We start from the raw sequence: 24,301 nt of genomic DNA, 5'->3' as shown, positions 1-24,301 counted from the left end.
CAAGGACTTGAATGGATGCAATGGCAAGTCAATGACTCGTCTCTCTCTCTCTCTCTCTCTCTCTCTCTCTCTCTCTCTCTCTCTCTCTCTCTCTCTTTCATGTGTAGGAACATCCACGTTTTTCCACACTCCAACATCAGAGCTCCTGGTTCTTGGGCCTTGGGCCTTCAGACTCTGTAACTCCTGCCAGCCAACCTCCCATCTCCCCCTGCCAAAATCCTCCTTGCTTCTCAGGCCTTTGGCCTTGGACTGGGAGTTACACCATCAGCTGTCCTTGTTCTTGGAACTTGAGTTAGAACTGAATTATTCCTTGGGCCTTTCTGGTTCTCCAACAGCATTATCATGATACTTCTCAGTCTCCATAATTGCATAAGCCAATTCCCTTAATAAATCGTCTCTTGTATGTGCTGAGAAACACCCTATTGGTTTTCTCTGCAGATCACTGATGTTAGTAATACAAATTCCTACCTTTGTTTTGTAGCAAGGATGAGAGAACCTAAACAATAGAGAGCCTATAATAAACACTGGTTATTCTCGGACTTATTGTTGTCATTCTGCCTGGCAGCAGTTCCAGCAGGAGGGATCTCAAACCAACAGCATCAGCACTATCTGGGAAACTATTAGAAATGCACATTCTCAGGCTCTGCCCTGGACCTACTGAATCATTAATTCAGGAGATAGGACATAATGATCTGTGTCTCATCAAGTCCTTCTTGGGAATCTAATGCATGCTCAAGTTTGAGAGTCACTGGCTTAAGGGTCAAGAGCAACAGCTTTAATATCAAATACAATGGTTCAAATCCTAGTTCTGCCACTTTCTAGGGTTTGACTGTAGATGAGTCAACTTCTCTAAGACACAGATTCCCCAATTGTAAAATAGGAATCCTAATAATATCTCATTTCATAAAGTTGAAATTATATTCAGTGAGACAAAGCATATAGAACACTTTGCATAATATCTCCCACAAGTAAACAATCAATGCCAAAATAAATGACTACTTTCTACCTTCTCTGATCCAAGAACATCATTGCAATGTGGACTGCTGTTACGGTTTGGATGTGAGGTGTTCCCCAAAAACTCACGTGTGAAACAACACGAGAAGTTTCAGAGGAGAAATGATTGGGTTGTGAGAGTCGTAACCCAATCAGTGAATTAATCCCCTGATAGGAATTAACTGAGTGGTAACTAAAGTGTTTTAAGGTGTGGCTGGAGGAGGTGGGGATTGGGGGCGTGGCTTTGGGGTATATATTTGTATCTGCCAAATGGAGATTGCTCTTTCTGCTTTTTGATCATCATGTGAGTTGCTTCCCTTGACCACACTCTTCTGCCATGTTGTTCAACCTCACCTGGAGCCCTGAGGAATGGAGTGGGCTATCTGTGGACTGAGATCTTTGAAACTGTGAGCCCTCAAATAAATTTTCCTCCTCTACAGTTGTTCTGGTTGGGTCTTTTAGTCACAGCAGTGAAAAAGCTGACTAAAACACTGCTACTCCCAATTTAATTTCTTTGGAGTTAATAAACAGTGTTTTGTTTTCTGCACTGACTATAACAATTCTCAGTGGCAGGTGCACCCTATTACTCTCTTCACACCACACGGCTGCATTAAAGACCTCAGAAGAATAAATGATTAAACACTTAATGTAACAATGGACATTACTATTTCCTTGCCTAGTAACCACTTTCCGCTTCTTCCTCACTCCTAGAATCCCAGTTTTGTTTGACATGGCAATATAACCATTTGAATAAGTTCCAGGTTCCATTGTGACAGTGGGTTATATGTGGCATAACTAGGTGAGAAGGCAGAAGTGAGAGTTGTCATATTGGGCTCCTGGAAACTTGCTAAAGAAACAAACTGAAATGCCATGATTTCTTTCATTGGCCTTCTATCTCTTCCAATCTGGAAGACATGAAGAAAATAAATCTAATTATTAAGCCAATATAATTGGGTTACTTTTACATGCAACTGAATACCCCCTCTAACTGACATGCCCACGTTTAAACTGGTCTCCCACTATCCTGAGATTTGACAGGAGAATTTATCATAATTTATCATTTTGTAAATTTCAAAATTCCCTAATGACAAATGATGATAAATGAGACCTACCTCATTTCTTTACAGTTAGGCAAACTAAGAGGCTAATGAAATCAAATCCTCTGAGCTCATTATAAAGAACAGATTTTTTTGTCATAAAGTATGAATATCATCTTAATTAGGGCTACTATCTTGTTAACTATCATCCTTATAATTATAAATTCATTTATTTTAAACTGTGGTAACTAGTGATAATAACATAATAACATCATTATTATTGAAGTATTTAAATAAATAAGATTTTTGTTTTGCAGTGTATTTCTTTGAAGCAGGAAAATATTTTGTCATCCAACTGGATAAAAACATTAGTGAAGAAGATATCTTGACAAAGTTCTATATGACATACAGAAGTCAAAACTGAGATTTAAATAAGAAGCCAAGCACACAATACCCTTCATTAATGCTTATACCTTGATTTTAGCATCCTACACCTGAGCTCAAGATCTCCAGATTTTTTGGACATGACAATTTCACTTAGAAATGGAACCCAAGAGATGCTACATGAGTCCTCTCCAATACAATTTGTTTTTGAAGAAAATACTTCTTGAGCCAGGTATAGTGGCATATGCCAGTTACTCAAAAGACTAATACAGGAGAATGGCAAGTTCAAGGCCAGCTTTGGCAACTTAGCAAGACTCTGTCTCAACTAAAATAAAAAAGACTGGGGACATAGCTCAGTGGTAGAATATCCCTGAGTTCAATCCTCAATACTGTGAAACTGAAGAGGAAGAGGAAGAAAAGGAGGAAGAGGAAGGGGAGGAAGAAAATCCTTCTTGGGTTCTTTTCTAGGTATGCAGGTAGACCACTCACCTCTCACTGTAAGCTGTCCGTGATGCAGGCCATCAACAGTGACCAACTGGACGGCACCAATGTCATCATTGTCAACAATCTGAAACTGTTCCCAAGTGATAGCCCGAGACTGTCCCTCCAGGAGATTCAGACCTGCAAGAGTAAGCAGAAAAATGTCTTGGGAAGTCCTGTGGCATCCAACATCCCTGCTTAAGGAAAAACTAAGAAAATCTACTTATGAAACTGAAAAATTATACTTCAGATGCTTTTAAAGAAACCATTCCAGCTATATTCCATAGATTTTGCTTCTAGTAATATATTTTAGTATATTTCAATATAAGAACTGGTTCCTTAAGATATGTCCTATTTTTTTTTCTTTTTTCAATGCTGGGGATCAAACCCAAACTAATACATGCTATGCAAGCACCCTACCACTGAGTGACATCCCCATCCTCACGATAAAACCTTAAGAAGCATGATGATGCCAAAAACTACTGAAAGAAAGAAGAGATATGTTCACAGTGGTCTCAAGTTCAAAAATTTCCATAGGGAATTTCTCAAAGGTTGTATTCAGATATTTTAAGTAGGCAAGAGACATAATTTATGAGAACATGCACAGCCTGCAGTAAAGTGGTTCAGTACGCATGTACAGAGCTATTGTGCCTGAGGGTGCTCAACAGTGTTAGATGTGAAGTGCCAGAAACTTTGCAAAGTTTAGACTATATTAAGGAAGGGGATTTTGTAACTGAAGAATTAAAATAAAACTTTCTTCTTGAACCCAATATGCCAGAGGAAATCTGTGGAGAGAGAATTGTTTGCTGATCAGAGCAAGAAGAATATATACTCTGAACTAAACATTCAGGTTATAGACAGGGAGCTGTGGCATCATCAAACAGCCCAATACAGTTGGGTACTGACAGCTTGTCCAAACTTTATCTTCCCTCCCTTCAACTCTTCCCAGATGTGTGGTTCCATCTGCTCCCAGGAGACAGTAGCACTGCAGAGCAATCTACTTTATCTAGTGACCAGCTCAATCATATCGTCTGCTGTACTGCAGATCTTGAATGTGCTCCAAAGGCCCCTCTGTTAAAGGCTTAGTCCTCAGGGTGGTGCTATTGGAAAGTGATGAAACCTTTAAGAGGTGGGGCCTAATGAGAGGCTTTTAGGTCACTGGGAGAATGCCCTTGAAGAATAGTGTGGGACCCTGGTCTCTTCTTCCTTTCTTTTTTTGCTCCCTGACTATGAGGTAAACAGTTTTGCTCCACCATATGTTCCCACCATGATATGCTACCTCACCTCAGGTCCAAAGCAATGGGGCCACTCAATTGTGGACTGGAACCTCCAAAGCAGAGTCAAAATAAACCTTTTATTTTTATAAGTTGATTATCTCAGGTATTTGTTATAGTGACTGAAAGCTGACTAATACACCACGTTTTATTTGCTTTCCCCTTAGTCTGAATTTCAGTGTAAGGTTAGTACATATGATCTGCCTCAGGGTCTCTTTTCTAGAGAAAATAAACTAAAACATACAATATATAAATGAAAGAAAAAGAGAAAAGAGAAGGAAGGGAAAGAGAGGAAGAAAGGAAGGAAGGTAGGAAAAAAGGAGGGGAGGAAGAAAGGAAAAAGAAAGAAGAAACAGAAAGGGAAGGGGGAAAGAGAAGAAAGAGAGAAAGGAAACAAGTGGGGAGAGGGAAGGCAAAAGGGAGAGGGGAGAAAAGGAAGAAGGGAAGATGGACATCACATGTCTAAAAGAATTTCCATGACTGGTGTACAGTGTTTTCTTTTTTCTTTCTTTTTCCTTTGGTGGCACTAGCGATTGAATTTAGTAAGGATTTTGAAGCCACAAGTACACAGTGCAGCACATGACAGACATCATAGGACACAGCAGACAAGCAACCAAGAAGTCTAGAAAACTATATAGCAAAATAGTACTTAGGTATACCTTCACTGTGGGATAATAAATAATTTTAATTCTATTTAATGTGTTCTCCAAATTTTCAAAGATGGCAAGCACTAAGTTTATAATAAGTAAAAATTCATTTTAACAAGAATTCTAAATGCCCAAAATAGGCAAAACCAGACCTAGAGCTCCCTCAACAACCACATACACATAGACTATCCCTTCTCCACACTCAAGCAATGATCTAGGTAATATGTGATTATTCCTAAACTTCAGGTAAACAATTCCTTTCTTTCTCTCATTATCCTTCAACAGAGGTACAGTGGGACATGGAGCCAGATTTATAAATCATGGCCTCTCGGCCAATGTTCTCCATCTCTATTAAAATTCACACATATAAATACATGTGGAGGATTCAAGATGGTGGACTAGAGGAAGACTGCCTCCCTAGTCACTCTGTGGGATTCAAGCAACAGGAGTACCACCTCTTTGTCAGTTGGGTGAAAGAGGGATTTCACTAAAACTCAATATTGGACAGTCAGAGTGTCTTAGAGACTCAGAAATTTGGGTACATTGAACAAAGAAGAAAGAGTACATTGGAACCACACCAGTTGCAGCAGCAGCAGTGGTACTGGTTCAGCACAGAGGGACAAAGGACACAGAAAGGAATATAACGGACAGATTTAGTATAGAAACACTTGAGATCACGAAAGCACCCTGTCCTTGGCTTATTTAGAGGATGTACTGTGTACTAGTGGTTGAAAAGTCTCCCATGTTTCCCATCTGGCCACAGAGAGTTGGGGTGGGAGCCATCTTGACCACACCTATGAGGGGTCTCCATCTAGATCACTCTAGGACACTTTGACAAGAGAAGACTGTGTCCTAAGAAGGCCCACACATAAGAGTAGAAGAGAAATCCCTCCAACAGATGCATAAAGCCCAACACAGGAATACAAGAAATATGAAAAAACAAGCTAACACAAAAGTTCATAATTCATCAGCATATGAGCCCCAAAATATTGAAGTAGAGGAAAAATTGGATAAGGAACTCAAAATAACCACTATAAATTAATTAAAATTAACCACTATAAAAATGATTAATGAATTCCAAGAGAACACAGAAAAACAACTAAATGAATTAAGGAAGTCAGTACAGACTATGAATGAGACACTCAATAAGGAGATAGAAATATTGAAAAAGAACCAAACCGAAGTCTTGGAAATGAAAGACACAATAAATCAATAAAATGTTCAGTTGAAAGTCTTTGTAGTAGAGTAGACCATGGTGAAGACAGAATCTCAGAACTGGATGACAAAGTGGACAACCTTGAACATTCACACGGCAAGAAAGAAAATAAAATAAGTTAACCACAATCAGAATATACAAGAGCTGTGGGACAACATGAAGAGACCAAATTTAAGAATCATTGGAACTGAGGAGGGCTGTGAGATGCAGACTAATAGAATGGATAAACTTTTCAGGGAAATAATAACAGAAAATTTCGAAACATATAAAGGTGTACACACACACAGACACACACACACACACACACACACACGGCAATATGGTTAAGCTGCCACCTGAGTATGAAGTCATAGACATCTTCCCCCTAATGCATCCTTATACACATGTTTTGAATGCTATTAATGGGATTAGTGATAAAGGAAAAACCTTCATTTACACTCACATTTATATCTGATCTAAGTATATACATCACATTATGAGTCCATTTAGTATGGAGAAGCAAAGTCTTTTTTTTAAAGCAGCTGATGCTCTTATTTATGTATTTGAGTTTCTATGCAACCCAACATAAAAATAGGAAACTGCATCCCAGTCTGCACCTTCCTTCCATTCCTCTGAACAATCTGAGCCTTTGCTCTCAGTCCAGCTGTGGTTCAGTATCACAAAGAGACTTTTGTTTGTTTGTTTCTTTCAGTTGAAAGGTGTCCTTTTGGCTCATCTCCCCCAAGAGGCAAGAATGTGGCCTCAGACATGAGGATACTGGTTTTAATTTCTCATCTGGCCACTAGATAAAACAAAACAACTATCTGACATCCTTAACTATCTGACATCTGTATCTCGTGCGTGAACTGGGAGTAAAACTACCCTTCTTTCCTGACCCATGACTTTCTGGTGCTGTCTCCGGGGCTCTGCTGGCTGTTGCCTCATTCTGGGCTTCACCTGTATTCCAGGACACCCGGGGGGCATTGGTGTCTGCTGTTCTGATGGAGACATGGACTGTGACAGGTGCACTCCTTCCAAAGAAAAAGTCATATACCTCCAACTCCACCTGCAAGCAAACAGATGTACAGGAAACACACACTGAGAAGTTCAAGTATCAAGTACCACTAATGCTGGGGTCATACCCACGGGTGGAAGCAAAAATGGATTCCACTTTCGGTTCCTGAATCTTTCTCTTTTACCAAGTTGTGTTGCCTTCACATAAAGTTAAGAAGGATTTCCATCACCTCAGAAAGTCCTTATGCTCATCCCTGTTAATTCTCCTCACAGTCTACCCCACCCAGGCGCCAGCAATCTGCTTTCAGTCTCCATAGATTTGCCTTTTCTAGAAATTTCATTTCAATGAAGACATACAACATGTGGTCCTTCATACCTAGCTTCTTTCTCTTGATGTTTTAAGATTCATTTGTGTCATAGCATGTTGTCAACAGTTATTTCCTTTTAATTGCAAATAGTTCCATTGTAAGGATATACCACATTTTATTTGTCCATGATGAACATTTATACTGCTTCAAATTATTAGTCATTTTGTAAGAATATTCACATGAAAGACTTTTTTTTTCCACTTTTTTTTCTTCAGTGCTGGGGATCAAAATCAGGGCCTTACACATGCTAGGTAGATGCTCTTCCACGGAGCTATACCCACAGCTCCTAGGTACTATTTTTAATTGTTGTTTTAAATATTTTGATTTTTAATCGACACAATTATACATATATATAGGGTTTATTATGACACTGCAATGCATGTATACAATGTGTAATGATCAGATCAGGTTTACTGTTATAAACATCACTTCAATGTATAATTTCTATGTATTGGGAATATGCAAAATCCTCTCTACTAGAGGGTTTTTTAGTTAGATATTGAAATATCTAACTAAATGTTGTCAACCACAGTTGACAATCTTATTGTCCTTTGGAGCATTAGAGATTATTCCCCTCAACCAACTGGATCTCTGAACCTGATAATGATCCTATCTTGCCCCCCCTTCTCAATTTCTCTATTCTACTCTCTATTTCTTTTCTTTTTTCTTTTTTTTTTTACAACCTGATTTTACTTTTTCAGACCCCAGATTTTGTTCCTTACTTTATCAGTATTTTTAAATTTTTTTCTTCATAGAATTTACTAATCTGAAATTAGCAAATATGTTGGAGAAGTATCCCTTCATTTACTAAAGAAACTGCCCTTAGTCCAACATGAGACCACTCCAATGTTTCTCTAAGGGAGAGATTTTATAGCACTGAGTCTCAACTGAGGGCGGTTTTGTGTCACCCCACCCCGAGAGATATTTGGGAACATCTAGAGATACTTTTGGTTTCACAAATAGTTGCATGGGGTGGAGTGCTACTGGCATCTAATGGGTCAGGGCCAGGGATGCCAATATCCTACACTCGCTGCAAAGTATCATCTGATACAAAATGTCAATGGTGCTGATTTTAAGAAACCCTAATCTACAGGTGCTATCCTGTTAAATATATTTTTAAATATTTTTTAAAAAATTTAAGTATAGGGCTGGGGTTGTGGCTAAGTGGTAGAGCACTTGCCTTGCATGTGTGGGACCCTGGCTTCTATCCTCAGCACCACATATAAATAGATAAATAAATAAAATAAAAAGATCCATTGACAATTTAAAAAAATTAAAGAAAGAATAGCCGGGTGCCATGGCTCACACCTATAATCTCAGGGGCTTGGGAGGCTGAGGCAGGAGGATCACAAGTTCAAAGCCAGCCTCAGCAATGGCAAGGTGCTAAGCAACTCAGTGAGACCCTGTCTCTAAATAAAATACAAAATAGGGCTGGGGATGTGGCTCAGTGGTTGAGTGTCCCTGAGTTCAATCCTTGGTACCCAGAAAAAAAAGTGCACCCACCATTAAGAAAAACATTTAAGTAACAAGATTTTTTTGTTTGCTTAGTTGTGCTTATGAGTTATAAAGTTCATAACTAATAAGTAGAAGCCATGTGATAAGATTTGAGCTACATGCTATGTTTACATAGCACCACATTCTTGAAAAGAAGGATGAACTATAACAGAGGATTACAAGAGACACTACTTATTTCTGAAGAATGTGGGGTCCATTTGAGAAGATAAAAAAAATAATTAGTAGCAACATATCCCCAAATACTGAATAACAAAAGAAACCAATTCAAGGTGCCAAAGTAACAATCTAAAAATGAAACTCAACAGGGACACGAGATGACTTTTTGAAAGGTGTAAATACACATTAGATTGGGCCTTAGGCCCGGGGCTTTCTGCCCACAAACCTGAAAAATGCATAATCTCCACTGAGAAAATTGGGAGTTACCACCTAATAAAAAAAAAAAAAGAAAAAGACCACATTTGGACAGGTTTTGCTCTAAGATTACATTATATAATGCCAGAAAATACACATAGAACACAGCCGGAATGGCAGCGCTTTGTTTGTGAGCTCAGGGTAAAACTGGATGCATAATGAAAAATTACTTCATACCAGGGAAGGAATGATAGGCCAGGGAAGGAAAGAAAATGCAGCTGCCACACACTATTAAAAAGGGAAGAAAATAAAAGCAAAGGGCAATGCATAGCTCTTACAGCCTGAAGCCTTTGGATTGCCCTTGAAGCTAAATGCTGCAAATGCCTAAATTACATGGAAGACAGTCTGGTAACCCCAGGAACACTCATTTTCCTTAATAAACCTGAACTCAAGTCTTTCTCAATCTGCTTATTTAAATTTTCCATCCTGTCTGAATGACTTGCTGGTGGGTCTTTAAGGATGTGAAGTGTTATCATAGGCAAGACAGTAACCAGCTGTTCTCAACTTCCACTGAATCCAAAACAAGAGGAAAGAGGCTGAACCTGCAGCAAAGGCGATTTAGATCAGATAGAAGGAGGACTTCCTCGTGGAGAGTATTTGATAGCAAAATTAGTTATCAGATCAGACTATGGCTTCTCCTTCCCTGAGTCAATATTGTTAATTACAAACAAGATAAAAAGAGAAGGTATTAATAAAAAAGAGAAGTTATTAATAAAAAAGTCATGAACAAATTCATCTCTAACTTCAGCGGTCTATATAATGCAAGAAGGCTGTAGGGGGACACCAGAGTTCTCAAACTGGCAAGCCCTGGGTGAGATGTGGCCCTCAGAAAGACTTTATTGTTGGCAAAATATTTTTTACAATTTTTATGTTTTCTATATTTAAAAGGTGAAGATATTTTTATGAGAAACTATAGATTTCCAGCTCCTCTGGACAGATGAGAACGATGGTGAAAAGAGACCCATGTGGCTCTACATGGCAGCAACCAGTTAGAGCTGAGTTGCAGCTACTTGCCGAGGGACCAGCTCTCTCTTCAGCTGATCACCACCATGTCTCTCTGGGTTGTCTCTGCATGGCTTCCCCTGGCATTTAGTCTGCATCCTGAGTTACACTGATGATTCTCTTCTGAGGCAAAGAATGTATCAACGTAACGGAGGATTGACAGAAGTAGCCTCTAGCCTCTTTTTTTTTTTGGAAGGGGCACGGGTTATAGGGAGTGAACCCAGGGCCACTTAACCACTGAGCCACATCCCCAGCCCTTTTTAGTTTTTATTTTTGAACCAAGTCTTGCTAAGTTGCTTAGAGCCTTACTAAGTTTCTGAGGCTGCTTTGAACTTGAGATCCTCCTGCCTCAGCCTCCCAAGCCTCTAGGATTACGGGTATGTGCTACATCATCCAGTCAGAAATGGCCTCTGGAATAATTGAATAAAAATGAGGCTGGAGACTCTGCCTCTCTTCCTTCTTACCTCATAATTTCTCCTCTCAGAATGGCTGCTGTTAGGAGGCTGATAGGCAATCTGCATGTCCCTGAGGTCCTTCCAGGTGAATGAGGAGACCGGTCTGGTGTGATCCAACAGGTGAGTCATGTAGCCCTGGAGTGGGGCTTTCGTAATGTTGAACACCAGCAAGGGTTTGGGGGTCTCATCCTCTTCACAGTCCAGAACTGACGTAGTCAAAGAGGTCAGGATGAACTGATCCACTTCCAGAATAAACATGGCCATGAACGCAGCCCTTGGAATCTGATTCGGAATGCCAGCTCTGATGTAGACAGGCAACCACGCACTCTCTGACTTTTGAAGGATAAGGAAAATAGGAAGAGGGAAATCATATGAATAGAGCTATAATGCACAGGATTAACAGCATGATACGTAATAAAGCTACAGCCCAAAGGACACATCCAGCTGTGATTGCAATCCTGGCTGCACATTGGAATCACCTGGAGAGTTTTAACGCATGACAGCCAGAATCCACCTATTAAGGTTCTCACTTAATTGTTCCAAGGAGGGGACCAGAAAAGTGGTATTTGGTATTTTTAGAGCTCCCCAGTGACTCCAATATTTATCAAGGGTTAAGAAGGGAACACCTATTTTGGCATCAGAAATAACTGTGCTTACGATTCCATCTCCTGCACTTATAATTTGTGTGACTTTAGACAAGTTATCTAACTTCCAAATCTCATTTTTCTCCCATCTATAAATGGGAATTCTAGACTCCCAATTATCTAGTGAGGATTAAATGAAATAACCACAGCAGAGCACTTGGCAGTGTCTAGCATGCACACCAGCTTCCTCCGGCCACCCTGCCCACCTCCTGACACGTGGTTTTAAGGAGGTCAGGGGGAAGGATGAAGGAAGAATGTCTTTATGACTCTGTACTTGTGCAACTGAAGGAGGCTCACTCTGTTTGGTAGCAAGTGAACACTTGAACTAGAAAAGCATCTTAAAAATTGGGAGCTATGGCTGTGTGCAGTGGCACACACCTGTATTCCCAGCATCTCCGGAGTCTAATTCAGGAGGATCATGAGTTCAAAGCCAGCCTCAGCAATGGTGAGGCGCTAAGCAACTCAGTGAGACCCTGTCTCTAAATAAAATACAAAATAGGGCTGGGGATGTGGTTCAGTTGCCGAGTGCCCCTGAGTTCAATCCCTGGTACCCAAAAAAAAAAAAATTAGGAGCTACACAATAAGAGAGCTTTCTAAAGAAACCATGCAATGACATCATATAATCTGCATTCTCAATGCACGCTCTGGGTGGAAAGAATCCTCACAGCAGTAGATTCTGGCTGTCACAGAATGTGATGGATCCCACTGTTGACAGAACCAGGTCAATTAGCCAGTGTCATGCTGATGGACACTGGCCTGGACTAGGAGTGGTAGTCTATATGCAACACAAAGTTAAAAATGGAATTCTTGGCTCAATCTCAAATGACATTCCAATAGAAGGGACATCAGATTTCAAAGTGAGTGTGAGACAGATCCCATATTCAAAATTTACCTAGCAAATTGTCTAGGAATGGTTCTAGACTCCAAGACTCTCTCCTCTGCTATAAGAATACCAAAATGTTGAGAGAAGTATGAGACAGAGATGTATTTGGACAGAGGAGCCCTCTGCTGTGTGGACTCACTTTCCCCACCCAACACCACACACCCCTCAAGGCAGGAAGGATGGGTCAATGGCACATCCCTCATCTCAGGTGTCAGGAGAGAAGTTTCCTTGAGATAGCCTGTAAGTGTGCTCTATAGGTGGGGACACAGAAGGAAATTCTTAGCTCATACCTGAGCAAGGGCAGAGGCCAGAGCAGAAGAACAATGGTGGCGGTGCTGGGAGCAGCCTGTCATTTTTTGTGGCAGTAAGGGACATATGAGTGCTTCCAGAAATGAGCCACATGGGACAGAGGGCTGATTGGGGGTTATCCTGGACCCTGACCTTTAGGGAGCATCCTTCAGAGGCCAAAAGTCTAGCAGCATAAAGCTAGAGATAGGAATCACCTCCTAGGGACTGCAGGAAAATTTGCAAATGACCATTCAGGTTATAAATGCATCCTCTAAGAGAGCTACAAGGAGAGACCCCTGTGACAGGGCTGTTCAGAGAAACCATGAACTTGCTCCTGAGACACTGAAGCAGCTTGAAACATCTGCCAGGCTCACAGAACATGAAACCATACTCCATCAGCGCCTGAGAAAACAAGGCCCCTGTCTCTCCAACAGCCCCCAAAAGCACCAGCCCAAAAGTTCAGAAAGTAGCCAGCAAAGCTTGGAAGAAGAGAGAACTGCAAGAGAGAATCGGAAAAGACAACCCCTCCTCTTCCCACTGCATGGCAACACGGGCAAATGAATGACATCCTAAGATATAGAGATTCTTCATGTGCCATGAGAAAAATATTATTTGAAGATGCATAGTATGAAAAGTCAAGAAATGGTAAATCATGATTTAAAAGGAACCAGTGTAATACACTGAGATCAATTAAGTCTTAAGTCTAAATAAATGTTATTTTAAATGTTAATTAAAATGGATACCAATGTCAAAAATGCTTACTTAAAAGACAGATGATATGAGAAATAATAAGGTATCACGATCATAAATTAGAACAGAAATTGCAAATTATATAAACAAAGCATGGGAGTTGGGCAATTGCCAGGAGAAAGGATCAACTGCATTCACCCTCAGCATATCTAGGAAGGAGCCATAAAATATAAAATGAGATAAAGGACTTCTATAAGCAGGTAAGATAAAGGCAAAGAAAGTATAACTTGTGTGTGTGTGTGTGTGTGTTTGTGGGTGGTACTGGGGATTGTACCCAGGGCTTTGTGCATATGAGGCAAGCATTCTACCAACTGAGCTGTATCCCCAGACCTTAACCTATTTCGCAAGACAAATTTTTTGTGTCTGTGGTTCTGAAGATGGAACTCAGGGCCTTGTACATGGTGATAAGCAAAAATGTTTTCAATTAGCAAGAAGGCATAAAATCAAGAAAAGTAAGAAACAATGTATCCATTATTACCACAAATATAAATAGTTTGTATTTCCTTATTTGAGAAAATTCTTACGAAATTCTGTGAAAATGCTTAGTTAAATGTACCTTATAGGAAGGAACTGAAAGTTATACTGAAAGATCAAAAGTGAAAGGATGACCCACACATATCATGTTAAGGGAGAAAAGCAGAATAACCACATTCATTCCAAACAAAGATGAACTTAAGGCAAGAAGCATTGAAAAAGTCAAGGTAGGTCATTAAGATGGATAAAATATACAAAGGCAAAGAAGCTTGTAAGCAACATTATATTTAATATATTCTGGTCAAACCTGTGGGGAATATAGAGTTGAAGAGGAAAAATTACAAGAAAAGACCAAAATTATCACCATTTGTGATAAGATGTAATTATGGTCTTTGAAAGTGCAAAGAATTGAAAGAAACACTTTAAATAATTAAATTCAGGAAAGAAGCCAGATAAATGAAAATGATACCAAAAAATAGCTTTCCTGTTTTTCATCAATAACCAATGAGAAGATATCATGGGGGTGGAATTCTATTCACAACAGTTTCACAAAAATAAACTGCCCAGGACTGGGTTTAATTTGTGTGCTCAACTTCCATGAAGGAAACTATACACATTATAGAAATGTATAACATTTGCCCAGATAAAGTGAGATGCCTTATTTCTGGACAAGAAGATTTAATATCCTCAATGCCATAATATTCTAACTCTGCCTCAACAAATTTATAGTTTTAATCCAATACTGATAAACTCCTTAGGGCTTTAAAAAAAAAACTAACATAAATTATTTAATTATTTATTTGGGACTAAAAATAGGGGGAAATGGCTTTACAGAGAAGCAATGATGAAGAGCTTGACAGACTGATTATACATAGGATGATGTGGTACCAGCATGACAATAAGTAGGTAAACCTAAAGAACCAAAGAGCCAGCCTTAAAACAGTGTTCTCTATATCTTTCCACCCAATAGAAGAATCATTAATATCAATGGGAAGCAAGGTGGTTGTCCAACAAATGGTGTAGGAAATTTGGCTACTGGAAGAAAAATAATTCCTCATGTTCCACCATATGATAAAATTTATTTCAGATGAGTCAAAAGGCAAATGTAAAGAGAAAGACCTTTAAAAATGTACAAGAAATTATGGGTAAATGGTCATATAGTTACTTTATGAGGATGAACTCTACAGTCATAAAAAAATAACAAAAGAACAATGTACAAAACTTCATGTGTGATATAAATTCAATTTCATAAAACCAGTTCTGGTATGTGTACCTCCCCTCTGGGTATGTCTCTGTATGTAAAAATGGTAGCAAAACAGCTCATTTTATTTTCTTCTTACTTTGTTCTGTTTTTTAATATTCTCTGCCGTGAGCATATTCATCTTCAGAAATGGATCTGCTGTGACAAACCAAATTGACTATAGAATAGGTTAATGCTAAATAAAGCATGGAGGTCATTCAAAAGGATAACCTCCCAACCTCCCAATAAAACAGATCTAAAAATATAGTAAAACCCTAACTCAATAGACCGAGAAAAATCAGCTGGAAAGAAAAATGTCTCTAAGTTTTTAGACTGAAATGGGAAAGGAGTTTGTGTCAAAACAAACAGAAAACATCTAGACCTAGAGTTTTGATCACAGCATTCATAAAACAGGCATGCATGTGTGGGTCAGGTACATAATTTCTCTGCGTCACCACTGCCAAAAACAGGGACTTAGACTCAACCAATTATTTCCAAACCCGGCTTATCCTAAACTTTTTACTCAGTGGCTTTTTAAACTAGCAAAACATAAATATGCTTAATCTGGGTCTGGCTTTGTGCCAAGCACAAATATGGTTTTATTTATAAGTATGGTTTTATTGTCTCTTTTAATCCTCTAGTTTCTCTAAGAAAGAGGTACTACTATCCTTATTTTAAGCTGAAGGAAATGAAACATGAAGTCCAAAGTCACGTGGATGGATAAGCAGACATTTGAACCTAGGCAACCTGGGCCAGTGTTCAGATATTAGACTCAGAAATCCATCCTTTAAAAGCTCCTAATAAATTAGACCCGACTACCTGGAAGTGATTTTTTCCAGATCTTAAATCTAAAATTCCATGATCTTGTTTTGTCATGTCTTTATTACTTCTTGAATTATCAATTCCACGGGGTAATAATGTTCACTATTTCACTGAGCCTCTTAGGACAGATCCTAGGGGAAGGCAGATTGTAAAAACGGAAGTCTTTCCAGATGTCATCCTGGATCGTCTTACACCAGCACAAACCGAGCTTTTTAAGCAGGTGTGCTCTTGCCCCCAGTTTCCCAAATAAGCAGACTGTAGAGTAACAAGCATGTTAGATACTTCATAAAGGTTGATTCCACTTTCAGTCATCATTTCGGTGTGAAGAAATCAAGAAGAGGTGGGGCAAGAGAAATTAAGAGACTGGAAGATGGAAAAAGCCTTGGGAGACAGGCTGGGACGACCCAGACCTCTGTCCTGAAGTCTGAAAGACTGAAAATGAGATCCTTGGTCACAACCATGGAAGTGGGTCTGAGGTTCCCCTCCCTCCTGGTTGCCTGTGGGTTTGCACAGTGAAGCCCCTGATGTCAAGGAGAAAAGGAAATATTAAAGAGAAGGTGCCAGAGAGGGCAAACCATCAGGCTGAAAAGTGTTGGAAGGGCCTGGGGGATGCAGTTCAGTGGTAGAGTGCACGCTTAGCATGTGCAAGGCCCCGGGTTCAATTCCCAGCACTAGAGCATGGGGCGGGGGAAATACTGCTGGTAAAGAGCAAAAATGGTTGTTAATATGTAATCAGCCCCAATCCTTTCCAAGCTGCCTTAAGTGATCGAGAACCAGAGAGAGAAATTATCTAATATTACACGTAAAAGATATCGCTTTAAGCACTTGCTGGCAGAACAAACAGGCTGAAGTTGCATTGAGATGCCAGGCAGTGTTACTCTCCAGGGCCCAGGAACTCTTCCTGGCCTGGGAAGTGGCATGAGCCCTTCAGTGCAGTTGGCTGTCTTCCTCTGAGTCAGCCAGGTCATCAACCCATAACCCCACTGTACCTTGTATACTATTTGACTCCTGCTATCTGTGAGGTCCAGTTGGATGGAGATATAATCAATGTTGGGAGAAGGGGGTTGCATGTGTTGATAACGAAGCCCCATCATCAGGAACTCCTCACAGCTCACTTGGAGACTTGCTATTTTCTTCAATTCCAGGGTACAGCTTCCGCCTGGACACTTCAGTTCCATTCCCAGTTCTAAAATGAACAATGCTGCATTAAGCTAGCCACTTGAATACCACGGGTGTAAAAACAAAAACCCACCTTTAGACATTTATTCATTCTTACAGACCCCAGGAATACTCAGATGTACCTTCCAATCCCTTCCTAGGGTTAGCATTATTCTGAAAGCTTATAATTTCCTTCAGTGAAAAGAACAAGTGACCAGTTCTCTTGCCCATCCAAAGTTAGACTAAGAGGAAAAAAATAAAACATGTTTTCTGGTGATTGCATATCTCTAACTAACAGGCCAGTGGCTCACTATAGCGCCTACTGCTTAGCTCTCATCTTCCCTTGAGAGCATCAGCTTCATGGCTCCAACATGCAATCTCTACTAGACTGTTCTACTCACCAAAATGCTCTCCCACAGTGCTCATCACACACTCCAATCCTGCATGTCCTTCTCAGTCTAATTAATCTTTTTTTCTAAACCTTCCCTTAAACACTCAGTGAACCACCTGAATCAACCTGTGCTGTCTTACCAAAAACCATAATTCTCTCTCCAGTAATCTTCGTGTCTCTACCCAACTGCATTTTTCACTTGTTAGGTGTATGACAATCATAGGCTACTTATTCTTTGAGTTTCATTTCCATGTCGCATAAAACAGATACTCCATTTCATAGACAGGTGGTTGTGAAGAGGAAATGAGACTATTTTTGTTCAAGGGTATCTTTAGTGGTAAACTTCTGTCCAAATGCAAGATATTACTACAAGTATTACTACTACATTCATGGATTATTCCTTATATTTCTTGTTCTTCTCATAGTTCCTAAGACATTGTTGTGCATATAGGAAGTATCCAACATATTAATTGAATGAATAATGGAAGGAACCTTATCCATTAATGCTTCCTGAGTTAAACCATGCTACCTACCAGCTCTACTTCAAGCTAGATCACAATTCAATAATATCTAATGAAGTATAAATAAACCACTCTTACTGTTGCTGCCATTGCTTTTACTATAACAATCGCAATTAACGAGGACTTCCTGTGAGCTGGACACTGTGTTAAGCCCATCCTGTGTGTGATCTCCTTTACTCCCATCCTTATTCAACTCTATGGAGCAGCTAGTATCTTTTCCCATCTCCCAGAGGCTTAGACAGAAGATTCATAACTAAAATAACACAGAAAATGAATAACAGAAGGAGTTTTCAAATCCAGATCTTTCTGATTCCAAAATCCATGCACTTAACCACTAACCTACATTTTCTTCCCAAGATGCTAAAATTATATTAAGTAGAACTATTTGTTATAGTGGAAGGTGACCATTCATGGATATTTTTGTCAGTTTTAGTAATATCCAGATAAATACTGAAATTTATCATACGGGACTGAGGGAAAAAACTGTGTGGCTGATCTCCACGGGGTCCTTCTGGGCGAGGCTCCACCACAACCATCTGGCCATGAGCTGGCAGCCTAGTTCTCAAAGGGTCCAGCCTGACGGTACACTCCAGGCCCGCCGTCCTCTCATAGTCGAATCTGAGCAGGTTCTTATCAATGGCTCGGGACAGGCCGTAGAATTCAGACACCTCCAGGACATTGCTACTCATGCGGATAATGTTGCAGTCTGGCTCCATGAGATAGACCCGCAGGGTAAAGGTTTCAGTGAAGGTGTCTGTCTCAGTGAATCTGTAGAGAGGACAAAGCAAAGGAAATAAGTATTGGTGCTCAGACACTTCGGATACCTGAGCACTTAGCTTGAAGCTTAAAAACTGGCCTTCACACATTTTTGCCTCAGGAGGAGTTTTGATTTAATTTCCTGCTGTACTCTCAACCTCTCAGGTCTCATCCCTTCTCTTTACTTTGGTGTCGATGCTTTTCCTGCTGCTGCTTCTTCCTCCAATGCTTTTCTTTCAATGCCTCTCTCAAGCTCATCATCCATACTGACAGGTAAGGACTGAGGAGACCTTGGAGTCTCACCTCCAACATAACAAATTTAGGGGTATAAGGCCTATATTCTTTATGGATTGAGTTTTAATTCAGGAGTGAAGGGGCAAGGAGTTTCTGTAGTATCAAGGCCCTTTTGTTCTTCAGAAATACCACAAAACGGGTGGACATTCAAGGTCTGCTTGCCATGTAAATTGTATCAGCAATGGTTACTTCCACTACTTCTATCCTCTGCGGACTCTGTTCTCAGGGTGTTTGCAGAGGCTAATAGAGATGTGTTGTCATGTGGTTTTGTTGTTGTTGTTTGTTTTATTTTTTTGAGAGTTTGAAATTAATGTGTGATGTATTTACATGAATAATTAAGCTCTTTGTTGATATGCTTTTATTGAGACCCATAACACACTAAACTCTATGCTGAACTCCTTACTGCGGTATCTTTTTCAGTACTTAGAAGAACCTATTGAAGGCATTTTCAATCTAACTTTGCAATGATGAAACTGAGGCATAAAAATGTCAAATCACTTGCCATAGAAGCTGGAGAAGAGGGAGGAGGGAAATAAACATGCTCCCTGATCTCTGCCCCCAACTATGCTGGATATTCTATTTCAAATATCATCAAACGACAAGCAGTGGCAGCCTTCCTGTGTGTACTTTACCAATCTTCTTCCCCCAGGGAAACTCAAGGAAGGAGTAGGAGCAGCTAGAATTCATCAGCCTTTCAGCCCTTCCCAGCAAGATCTTTGAAGTCTGTCTTTTAACACTAAAGTCTTGGAAAGCCTTGCATGATGATTTTTAGCTTTCTAAGGAAAGTGGGTGCCACTTGATTTTCTGAGCACAGTATTTTGCCTTTTTCGAGGCACTTGTGGCTCTGCATTCTAATTATCTGCCCATCTTTCGCATTTAACCAAGAGCACCAAGAGTTTGTGCATCTTCATCCTTGAGTTTCCTATGGTCTGTGTGGACCCTGATCTGTAGTGGGTGGTTATAAATGTTGTAGAATGATTCACGGTTCCAAAGTCTTCTTCAAACCTCTAATGCATTGTTGTAGTGCTTACAATAAATTTATACCAACCTGTTTTAATCAAATACTCTCAAGAACAAAAAAAGACAAGTAAACAATTATATAAAGTCCTACTCCACCTACCCTGTCCTCACTTGCTTCTATGAAGTCTGAAATACCATAACTATAACCTTAAAATTAATTTTTTATATAATTCACATATCATGAAATTAATTCTTTTAAAGGGTACAACTCAATAGTTTTTAATATATTCACAAAAGTTATATAAATATCTTAACTATCTAATTCCATAATACTTTCATCACCCCAAAAAGACATCTAGACCCATGTAGTCACACCCCAATGGCCCCTAACCCAGCCTCTGGCAACCACTAATCTATTGTTCCTATGGATTTGCCTACTTTGGACATTTCATATAAATGAAACCATACAATATTTGTCCTTTTGTGTCTGAATTCTTTCACTTAGCATAATGTTTTCAAAGATCAGCCAAGTTGTCCCATGAATCCACGCTTCATTCCTTTTCATGTCTGAATAATATTCTATTATATGGGTATACCATTGTCAGTTGAATTGGTACAACTTTTGGCTGTTATGAATAATGCTGTCATGAACATCCCTGTACAAGTGTTTGAACAAACATAGGCTTTCATTTCTCTTGTGTATATACCTAGAAGGGAAATTACTGGGTCATATGATCACTCTATGTTTAGCTTTGTAATTGATTTTAAGCACATTTGAATTATTTAATGTTTAAAAGTGGAAGATATTGTATTTCCTGTAACTGAACAGCTAGTTATCAAAAAAAAAAATTCATTCAATTTTGGAGCATATTTCCTAATTGATTCCCATGAAGAATTTGCTATTTGTAACTTTTTTTTCTTACTATAGATTATAGGTTGGGATACCAGAGATACTTGCATAAGAACACTAAATAGAAACAGGATGGAGTTAGTAATTTGTAAAAAAGCCCCAAGACAATAATTCAAATGAAGATGATTGAAAATTGGCCACAATTCTTGCCTTACCACTCAGGCCTCCAATTTCTATTGATTACTTTCTTGTTTGGAATCTATTAACTCCCCTCATAATAATATATAGCGACAGAAAAAAACCCTAAGTAAACAGAATTGTTGTCTGACAACACATAATCAGAGCTCCTAGTCCACTCACCTGTAAAGTCGAAGTTTCACTGTGTCTTCATCAAGAATCGGGCAACCGTTGTGAACATACCTGACTTCATTGGGAAGGAAATGGCAGTCAAAGACCTAGTTCACATGAAAAATGGATAAATATACATGAGAAAATTGGTACAAAGTTTTATTTTTCCAGATCTCAAGTACCTCCTGGAAAAACTATGGCCTGTGAGTGGTATGCACACGTGTGTGTGTGTTTGTGCTCACGCTTGCACGTATTAACTACCACCTCTATCCTACCCCATGCCCACTCACCGTACAGCTGAGTCTTGTTCAGTAAATATCTAAATTATTAAAATCCAAGCAGATCAAACAAGTAAATTAGGGGTAATTACTGCCTAAATGGCTACCTTTTTGCAGACTTTTAAAATATGGTTCCATTTATCAAAACTCCTATTTACTCCCTTCAGGGGTTTCTAGCAATTGGGTTAAAGGGATCTTTCTGTGTGTCTGTATGAAAAGGCAAGCATTAACCCACCCACCAACAAACTGTATTTGTTCTGTATACATGTGTTCTCCTGTTTTTTCTTTCTTTTCCAAATAGCATTTTTACATTCAAAGAGGAAGCCACTGTGGGGAGAGGGGGTGCTATTGTGGTTGATCAGAGTCAAATATGAACCATAATTGTTTCTTATATACTTGCAAAAGACAGCTTTTATTAGTTATATAATAGCAGAAATGGATGATGAGACATAGAATTCTAAAGGCAACTTCTATTCAAATAAAGATAATTAACTGCACCACCTCATTCAAAATGATTAAGGAAATGGCTGGTTTGGGGGGAATCCTAGTTTTGAAAGAAAAATCTTCTCTTTCAGACTCAGCATAACCTTCATTCTGCCCAATCTGAGTTGGTAGAAGGCTGAGAAATACCCCTGAGGTATTTACACATCCTCCCTATGGAACTGATGGTGTCTAGTCTTTTACCTTTTTCAGTCTCAACCATTTTCAGACAACAGAATCCACCCTGAGAAGATGTTATTACCAATACAAATGACTTTCTTGTCTTACAGATATCACTGGCTCTCCTCTTCATTTGATAACTAGGAAGGAGATAAAGAGAAGCCCTTCCCCACCCCATTGACAAATAGTCGTGGTAATAAAGAGACAATCTGCTTTGCTAAAAGAAACATCTGTTTAATGTTTCGTAATATGTTTTCCTTTTATAAAAGGCGACAACCATAATTGTCCATAAATTTACTAACTAAAACAAAGGAGAGCTAAATCCTTTTCTAATTACTGTCTAGCTTTGTTTTTTTCCACTTCAACTGCTTTTCAATTACAATTTATAATTAAATTGTCACACATTCCTAACTCATTACTCACTTTAACGACAGTAAACTAGTTCAAACTAGAGATATTTTCTTACTGCTTTATTTCCCATTCAAAAAAAAGCAAGCTCAGCGCTAAACTGAGGTGCTTTTCCACCCAGGAAATTTCTTGCTCTGGGTCAGGTGTCAGAACTGCTAAGTGAGGCTGTCTTGTCCTAAAACAGGAGTACGACACATGGCCATCGACCTTGTCTAATTGACTCTATCAAGGGGGTGATCTCAACAGAAGGCACTGGCATGCACCCACTGAAGTCCCTTTCCAAATATCTAGTAGGAAAATGAACCTGTTGGTTCTAAGACAAACTTCAGTAATGAAATGAAAACACTAATTGAACAGATGTTAAGCAAAATATTTTCTGTGCAAATCACATGAAACTGTTCATTACACAGCAGGGTGTTGTTAATACAGTCATCTTGCTAGAAATGGGTTCACATAAGCCTAGCTTTAAGCTTAATATTAAGCTCTATTAAAGAATAATGTTTAGGGCTGGGGTTGTGGTTCAGTGGTAGAGCACTTGCCTCGCATGTGTGAGGCACTGAGTTCGATACTCAGTACCACATAAAAAATAAAGCACAATAAAGTTATAAAAAACAGTGTTTGTAAATATATATTATATATATATTATATTTATATATGAATAATATTTAGGCTGTGTATATGTGTGTGTGTGTGTCTGTGTGTGTGTGTGAACTTGGCTATGCTTAATTTCAAGAACTCTGTAAGGAATAAATCCCTGGAGAGGGCTGAACCAGCTGGGGTTAAAAACCAAGCACAAATTCCCTTCAACTCAGACTTTACATGAGAATCTAGTTTTTTATAGAAATTATCAGAAATTTAAAAAATAGATGGTTGGAGAAACTGTTTCCTCACTATATAAAATTTTCTATGGCACAAAGTTCTGCTATTTGGTAAACTGGAGATGAGACTCCACATTTTAATGGACTCCTATACAATAGAATAATTTTTTTGTACTAGGGATTTAACCCAGGGGCATTTCATCTCAGCCCTTTTTTTATTTTTTATTTTGAGACATAGTCTCACTGAGTTGCTTAGGGTTTCAGTAGGTTGCTGAGGCTGGCCTTGAACTTGTGATCTTCCTGCCTTAGCTTCCTGATTTACTGGTATCATAGAATCAATTTTGGAAGATAAAAATCACATATCTACTTTAGATTATGTAAATCAGCTTGAGATATCATATTTACTTCTAGAAATGCACACACTGAAGATTCAGAACTTAATAATACTTTTTTAACATGAGCAATAGCACACTAAGGGATCAATAATACTTTTCTTTTTTTTTAAGTTATCAATGGATTTTATTTTATTTCTTTATATGCAGTGCTGAGAATCAAACCCAGGGCCTCACACATGCTAGGCAAGCGCTTTACCACTGAGCCACACCCCAGCCCTCAATAATACTTTTTAAAAATGAGAACAGAAACAAAAGGATCAATGTGGTTTGGGATATTTCCAAGCAGTCAAGAATTTCCTTAATCAGCCAGGCATTTTGTTATTTCTTTTCCAGATTATCTATCTAGTAACCAGAGTTTTGCCCTAAATCTGAAAGAGATGACTCAGAGGTCTACACCAACCCTTCATCCTTGTGACCACATAGGATTTTTATCTGGTTCTCATCACCTGGATCCCTTTCTGCTCCCCTGTGTCTCAGCACCAAAGAAGCAGAACCATTAAAACTCACTATCTCAGAGGTGACTTCGTTATTCTCAGAGAGAGTGCCACAGAGTTAAGGAGTCTTAGGTTATCTGGGGTGGGAAGAGGA

The 24,301-nt window shown here is 39.1% G+C and overlaps 1 protein-coding gene across 6 annotated transcripts in view; it reads right to left on the bottom strand.

Annotated features, from left to right (window-relative positions):
- The window catches only part of Frem1 (FRAS1 related extracellular matrix 1), a 170,360-nt gene that overhangs the window by 108,802 nt on the left and 37,257 nt on the right, over positions 1 to 24,301 (bottom strand). For 4 of the 6 annotated variants that reach the window (XM_048783943.1, XM_048783944.1, XM_015502585.2 and 1 more), the window contains exons 3-8: positions 21,167 to 21,261; positions 18,413 to 18,714; positions 16,866 to 17,062; positions 10,785 to 11,108; positions 6,968 to 7,076; positions 2,904 to 3,035 (exon numbers count right to left, since the gene is read on the bottom strand). In XM_048783943.1, coding sequence (XP_048639900.1) covers positions 2,904 to 3,035; positions 6,968 to 7,076; positions 10,785 to 11,108; positions 16,866 to 17,062; positions 18,413 to 18,714; positions 21,167 to 21,261 — 1,159 coding nt within the window. Of the gene's footprint in view, positions 1 to 2,903; positions 3,036 to 6,967; positions 7,077 to 10,784; positions 11,109 to 16,865; positions 17,063 to 18,412; positions 18,715 to 21,166; positions 21,262 to 24,301 lie in introns of those variants that run through there. The other 2 variants (XM_048783941.1, XM_048783942.1) reach the window with 2 other exon arrangements.

Source organism: Marmota marmota, unplaced genomic scaffold (genome assembly GCF_001458135.2).
Source record: "Marmota marmota marmota unplaced genomic scaffold, marMar, whole genome shotgun sequence".
Lineage (NCBI taxonomy): Eukaryota > Metazoa > Chordata > Mammalia > Rodentia > Sciuridae > Marmota > Marmota marmota.
The sequence above is the reverse complement of the archived record's forward strand: the minus strand, read 5'-3'. Positions and strand labels throughout refer to the sequence as shown.